Below are 7,167 nucleotides of genomic sequence, written 5' to 3'. Positions count from 1 at the left end.
TCAATCTGCTCAACCTGCTCCGTCTCCTCCTGTGCGCTCGCAACTAGGTCACAAAGTGGTATTATTAAACCAAAAGTTTATAACGATGGATGTGTCCGTTGGGGCTCTTTTTGTGCCATAGGTGAACCAAAGAATGTACGTGAAGCACTTGATGACCCGAAGTGGAAAAAGTCCATGGATGAGGAGTACTTGGCACTCATTGACAACAAAACCTGGCATTTGGTTCCACCAGTCAGGGGTAGCAATGTGATTGACTGCAAATGGGTGTATAAAATCAAGAGGAGGTCTGATGGCACCATTGACAGATACAAGGCTCGTTTGGTTGCCAAAGATTTCAAACAAAGGTATGGACTTGACTATGAGGACACTTTCAGTCCTGCAGTAAAGGTTGCCACCATTAGGTTAATTCTCTCAGTTGCAGTCTCTAAGAACTGGTGCATTCGACAACTAGATGTAAAGAACGCGTTTTTGCATGGTGTTCTGGAAGAGGAAGTTTTTATGAGGCAACCCCCTGGGTATGAAAGTTCAAACTCACCACATCATGTTTGCAAGCTTGATAAAGCTCTATATGGTTTGAAACAGGCACCTCAAGCTTGGTACTCTCGGTTGTATTCCAAGTTACAATCTCTTGGGTTTGTTGCATAAAAAGGAGATACCTCTTTGTTCTTCTATTGTCGGCATGGGATTATCATCTTTATGCTTATCTATGTTGATGATATTGTTGTTACAAGTTCCTCTCCTGCAGCATTTGAGTCTCTCCTTAAGGACTTGCGTATGGATTTTTCCCTCAAAGATTTAGGGCCTCTGCATTTTTTTCTTGGCATCTTGGTGAAGCCGGTTGCAAGTGGTATTTTGTTGTCACAAGAGAAGTATGTCCAAGAAATTCTTCAACGCATTGGGATGACAGGGTGCAAGCCTTCCTCTACACCTTTGTCTCTCTCTGAAAAATTGTCACTTCACGATGGGGAACTACTTGCACCAGATGACTCCACCCGGCACAGGAGTGTTGTGGGAGCGCTACAGTATCTTACTTTGACTCGGCTAGATATCTCTTATGCAGTTAATAAGGTCTGTCAGTTTTTGCATGCTCCCACCTCTGTTCACTGGACTACAGTGAAAAGGATCCTTAGATACCTTCAAGGGATGCAGGGTCTTGGACTTAAACTTTGCAAGTCTGACTCCATGCTTGCGAGTGCTTTATCTTATGCTGATTGGGCAGGCTGTCCTGATGACAGGCGGTCTACAGGAGGTTTTGCGGTCTTTCTTGGAAGTAACTTAGTGTCCTGGAGTGCTCGCAAGCAAACTACTGTCTCCAGGTCCAGCACGGAGGCTGAGTATAAAGCCTTAGCTAATGCAACTGCTGAGGTTATTTGGGTACAACATATGTTGATAGAGTTGGGTCTCCATCATCCTCGAGCTGCATCACTTTGGTGTGATAATCTTGGTGCCACATATTTGACTGCTAATCCTGTTTTTCATGCTTGAACAAAGCATATCGAGATCGACTATCACTTTGTTCGTGAACGGGTAGCAAATAAACTACTCAATGTTCGGTTTGTTCCTACAGGCGATCAGGTTGCAGATGGGTTTACTAAACCCCTTTCTTTGAGGCAGCTAGAATCTTTTCGACACAATCTCAACTTAGATAAGTTGTGATTGAGGGGTAGTGTCAAGCAATGTACAATACGATATTTTGTATAAGCCGTATGTAGATAGATATAGCGTGCGTCTTTGTTTTAACCAGGAGGTTGGATAGGTCCGAGTTGTTGAGATAGCCCAGCTAGTTTCCTTGTAGATCAATCCACAACCCTAACCTCCTAACCTCTCCTTGTAATCTTTGCTCCTATATAAACACGTATGTGTCCCTGCTTAACGCATATGCTTTAGCCTCAATTCTCACAATGGGAAGCTGGGCTCTGAGCGCAATTATTTTGTGATTACTTTTGGCCTTGTTCCCTTTGGCCCGCCCAACAAATTTTGGTAGCTCCGCTAGTGATTAGGGCTCCTTTGATTCAAAGGATTTTTATGGGAATTTTGCATGATTATAATCTTTGGGAGTTTTTCTATATTATTTTTTTATTCGTATGACTGAATACTATGTGTGTGTGTGTAGATGCGATCAAACAAATGAATATCTTGTAGGATTGGGACAAGCTTGACATTCCAATCTATGTTTTTTCCTATTACCGAGTTTGTAGACTCTTGTGAAGCAAAGAGGCCCTTAGTAGTGTATTCACGTAGTGTTGCTTTTTTTAAATCTTAGATACATTTCCAGTGTTGTTTGTGTAGTTAGCCTTCATAATAGTTCGATGTAGTTTGTGCATCACGTAAAGAAGGTCCATTTTGTTATTGGAAACCATTGTGACAAACCACATTCTTATAGCGATTCTGCTGTTAGATTTGAGCAATGAATTGTGTTGTGAAAAATATCTACCTAACCATCAATCAATCCCCAATCAAGGATAAAAATCGTCGGCCATTCGTTTTTGGCTTTGTCTAGTTTTTTTTTGAAAAGGAGGATAGCCCCCGGCCTATACATCAAAGTGATGCATGCAGCCATATTATCTAACGAAAGTAGAATACAAAATATGAGGTCCAGTACTGGCTCACAAAAGTAGCCAAAGCAAAATAAAATAGAAAATGCCACAACAGGCGAAAGAACATGCTACAATGACTAAACACCTAGCCTATTATTAGTTTGCCACCCAAATCGGTTGAAGATAATCCGTGCTACCATCTCCCAGTTGCGGTTGCACCCAGTAGGCAAAAGCTACCTGGAGTCCGCATGAGTGAGTAACGACCACGTACGGATCCCATGCAGTGGCCCTGTAAATAACCTGCAAAATGTTGGTGAATTTTTTCTGCTAAAGAGTATATCATTTCTGCAGTTCAATATAGCCCAAAATAGTGCACATATCCGTATCTAAATATGTGCCACAATATTTGTTTCTACTTCATTTAGTCATGTTCAAGTTAATAAAGCAGAACTGTTCGGTTGTATCAGTGCACTTCTTCAAGTATAATGTTTTCATTTCGACTTCTCTACTATTTTTTGGATGTAACATTTTGTTTGCTTTTGCCTGGTTCTTGATCACATCCCCACCTTCAGCAGGAGGAAGAAATTAGCTAAGCTTTGCTCGTTTGATCTGGTAAATTAAGTCAAGCATGGGGAATGATAATCCAACAAACAAAATATGTAGGGAAAAATATATTGTCCTGATGGACTATGGACAAAATCTCTATTATAACACACCTGCAATTTGGATACTCTGATACAGCCAACCCATCAATGAATAAATAGAACACGTGGCCACACTACAAACCTCGAAACTTCAACGGGACAAAGGAGCTATGCATCCTAAGTTACAGACTCGGACGTAGGCTAATAGGAGAACACACAAGATCGTATATTTATGTGAAATACACTGGTTCTCGACTAATCTGTCACATTAGACCGGGCCGAGAATGGAAGGGGAGGCGGGGCGTTGTGAGGGCGGCCCGGTCAAGGTTGCTCATCTTCTTCTCCTTCCCATGTTCCTTCTTTACACCTTCTTGCTGCTTCTTCTTGCCACCATCACCGGAATCTTTAGCAAACGAGGAGGAGGAGGAGGAGGAGGAGGAGGAGGAGGAGGAGGGGGACGTGTTCTTGGGGAGCACCTGGACATCCGAAGGCCCACAGCAGAACCCCATGTCTGAAGCTAGCTAGCTCGCCTCTCTTCTTCCTTTGTCTCTGACCTCACTCTGCACTTCAGCCTACAGAAGAACTTAGCTGCTCTCCGCTAACTTATCCGTGTGTCGTCTGTTGGCAAACGATATGCTCCTATCGACCTGTTTATATAGTGGAAAACAGTGGCTCGATGCAAACTTCCAGTGGAAGGTTTCTACGCTCCCTAATTTAAAAATCACAGTATTATAGTACTCCCTCCGTTTCTAAATATAAGTCTTTGAAGAGATTCCACTATGGACCACATACGGATTTATATAGATGCATTTTAGAGTGTAGATTCATTCGTTTTGCTCCGTATGTGGTCCATAGTGAAATCTCTTCAAAGACTTATATTTAGGAACGGAGGGAGTAGTATATATTTTGTTTCATTCGAGCTTGAGCACGTGTTCGCGGGCACCTGCACCCGTTGCAACCACAACGGCCTCTCTCTCCTTTCATGGGCAGTGACGCACGCACTAACCTTAAAAAATGTCAAGTACGCGTGCCACGAAGCATCAGGTACTGACAGGTGGGCCTAGGGACTCTTCTGATCCACTTGTCAGTAAGTAGGGTGTGTGGGGTGGCAGGTACATCTCGTGCATCATGGCTTGTTGAATTTTCCTTGGCCTCGCTGATAGGATAGGATAATGGCGATCATGGAGCGTTGACCGGTGACTCAGCCCAGAGATGAGCTTCCTTGGCCGGCAAGGTTCTTTGGTTACAGACTTCCATTTGTTTCTACTTCCGGGAGAAGATGGATTTTTTATAATAATATCTCAACTGTATTCACTAGTAGAAAAAGGATCATTTGTTCCGATTCATAAGGGTCTTTAGTCCTGGTTCTGGAACCGGGACTAAAGGGTCGTTACTAAAACTCCCCTCCTCTCTTTAGTTTCGGTTCTTACACGAACCGGGACTAAAGGCCGTTCACGCGGCCGCTGCCTGGAGCTCCACCTTTAGTCCCGGTGGTAACACCAATCAGTACTAAACGTATTTTTTTAAATGATTTTTTTAATAAAAAATTTGATTTTTTTTATTTTTAAATTTCTGAATTATTTTTCAATTTAATCTCTAATTACCCCTCATCATTGCTCAATTTAACCTTTAATCTCTAATCACCCATCATCATTCCAAATCATCTAACTTCTCGGCTGGTCACCCATCCTCTCACTACTCCAGCTTGAGCACGCTTAACTTTCGGGTTCTATTCCCCCTCGTTTCCAAGTCTGCACTTGTTGTTTTCCTGACAATAGTAAGATGTCAATCCTATTAACCCTCAGGAGTTTAGCTTGAGCATGAAGTCACACGTTTCACTGTTTGAGTTTGAAACAATTATTCTAAAAAACAATAATTATTTAGTACCACTAATATTTCTTCAATAAGTAGGTTGACCATAGTTTGACCACAGTTTGACCATAATTTGACCAGATTTGACCAGATTTCAAAAAATTGAAATAATTATTTAGTAACACTAATATTCTTGAATAATTATGTAGTAACACTAATATTTCTTGAATAAGTAGTTTGACCAGATTTGACCACAGTTTGACCAGATTTGACCAAAATTCTAAAAAACTGTAATAATTATTTAGTAACACTAATATTATTGGAAAGTTATTTAGTAACACTAATACTTCTTGAATAAGTAGTTTGACCAAAGTTTGACGTGATTTAACCAAAATTTAAAAAAATATAATTTGTGCATAACTTTTTTCCTTTTAGAATTTGAGGATTCTAAAAATTTGCAAACAAGCCGTAGGTGGTCAAAATCGGATGCGGATTTTCGTCCTGAACATTTTGATACTCCCTCCATTTCTTTATATAAGGTGTATTTGGTTTTTGATAAAATTCCACAATGTAAGGTGCATTTCTTTTCATTCCTCGTAATTTCATTGTTACCCCTGCAAAAATAGGAGAGTATCTCTCCCCTGATTGCATGCATCTTTTCTTGTAAAGAGAAAAAAGGAAAGTATCTCTCTCTTGATTGTGTTTATCTCTTACTTTCGTTGCCTAATGATTTAGTTACCGCTAATCAGTGATTTTGCCAAGGTTTATTTTGTCCTAACATGTGTATAATCATGTGTCTTGGTCACCGTGTCAAAAATAATACACCTTACATAAAGGAATGGAGGGAGTATATTATACTTTTTTTCTGACATCGTATGCAAAAGTTATAGCCGTTTTACATTTTCCCTACACTTTTTGCCAAACATGTCCAAATTTAAGTTTTTAAATTTTCCTAACTAGTACATGTAGTAATATAACTACATCTGGAAGGATTTTAATTTTTGAAGTTCTTATCATTTTCTTTTGCTTTTTACAAAACTGAAAAGGCGATCGGGGGGGGGGGTGTAGAGTTTGAAAATGGGACCTTTAGTACTGGTTCGTGGCATTAGTACCGGTTGGTGGCTCGAACCGGGACTAAAGGTCTAACTGGGACTAAAGGTCTAACCTTTAGTCCCGGTTCGAGCCACGAACCGATACTAATGGGCATCACACCCTTTAGTCCCGGTTTGTGGCACCAACCGGGACTAAAGGTCCCATTTAAACCGGGACTAATGCATGTACGGTGCCCTAGCCGCTCGAACCGGAACTAATGCTCACATTAGTCCCGGTTCGTAATGCAACCGGGATTAATGCTCTTTTTCTGGCCGAATCAAAGCCATGTTTTCTACTAGTGATTATTTAACAAAAAGGTGTAAAAAAATACCCACACATAGGATAGTTTGAATCATTTGAGGATCGCTCAACATGCCCTGCACTAGTAGAAAAACTACTTTACGTGAGACACATTAATTAGTTCCGGTTTGTAAATGAACCGACACTAATGGTACCATTAGTCCCGGTTCGAATGGCTATGCATTAGTCCCGGTTCATTTGTGACCTTTAGTACCAGTTGGTGGCACCAACGAGTACTAAAGATGATGCGCTGCCACTGTGAACAATGTTTATTACCACCTCGCTAGTTGAGAGGAGCTCGTACCGGTTTATTAGCCCCGCCGCGGCTACCGTGTCGACCTCCTCTCTAAGCAGGCCCTTGTGGGCCTATTTCAAGTCTTCTGCCCCGTGGGGCCTATTGGGCCGTACGGGCCTGCATCCTGGCCCAATTAGAGGTTGGGTTTCTAGTCGTATGCAGGTCCTGCCGGCCCAGTAGGCGGGCTGTTTTTTGCTTTATTTCAAAAAAAATTCAAAAAAATAAAATCCTTTAGTCCCCAGACCATGGCGCGCCTCGTGCCACGTGGTGGGCCTTTGATCCCGGTTCATGTTGAACCGGGACTAAAGGGGGGGACCTTTAGTCCCCACCCTTTAGTGTCGGTTTCCAAAACCGGTACTAAAGGTCCTTATAAATCGGTACTAAAAGTCGTTTTTCTACTAGTGCTGCCACACATAGGATAGTTGTCCCAACTTTCCATAATATGCTGGAGGGGACTTCGAAATATATCTAGCTCAGCAATAAAATC

The 7,167-nt window shown here is 41.6% G+C and overlaps 1 protein-coding gene across 1 annotated transcript; it reads right to left on the bottom strand.

Annotated features, from left to right (window-relative positions):
* Positions 1-3,195: 3,195 nt before the first annotated feature.
* Positions 3,196-3,794, bottom strand: LOC119282543 (ADP-ribosylation factor-like protein 6-interacting protein 4). The gene has a single exon (XM_037562738.1). It carries the CDS (start codon positions 3,688-3,690, stop codon positions 3,445-3,447), a length of 246 nt encoding a protein of 81 aa, XP_037418635.1. The 5' UTR covers positions 3,691-3,794; the 3' UTR covers positions 3,196-3,444.
* Positions 3,795-7,167: the final 3,373 nt, after the last annotated feature.

The sequence above is a fragment of the Triticum dicoccoides genome, chromosome 3B (genome assembly GCF_002162155.2).
Source record: "Triticum dicoccoides isolate Atlit2015 ecotype Zavitan chromosome 3B, WEW_v2.0, whole genome shotgun sequence".
In the NCBI taxonomy this organism is placed as follows: domain Eukaryota; kingdom Viridiplantae; phylum Streptophyta; class Magnoliopsida; order Poales; family Poaceae; genus Triticum; species Triticum dicoccoides.
The sequence above is the reverse complement of the archived record's forward strand: the minus strand, read 5'-3'. Positions and strand labels throughout refer to the sequence as shown.

What these genes read in the sequence shown, in the direction of transcription:
- LOC119282543 (XM_037562738.1), bottom strand. Translation starts at nt 3,690, where the DNA reads ATGGGGTTCTGCTGTGGGCCTTCGGATGTCCAGGTGCTCCCCAAGAAC.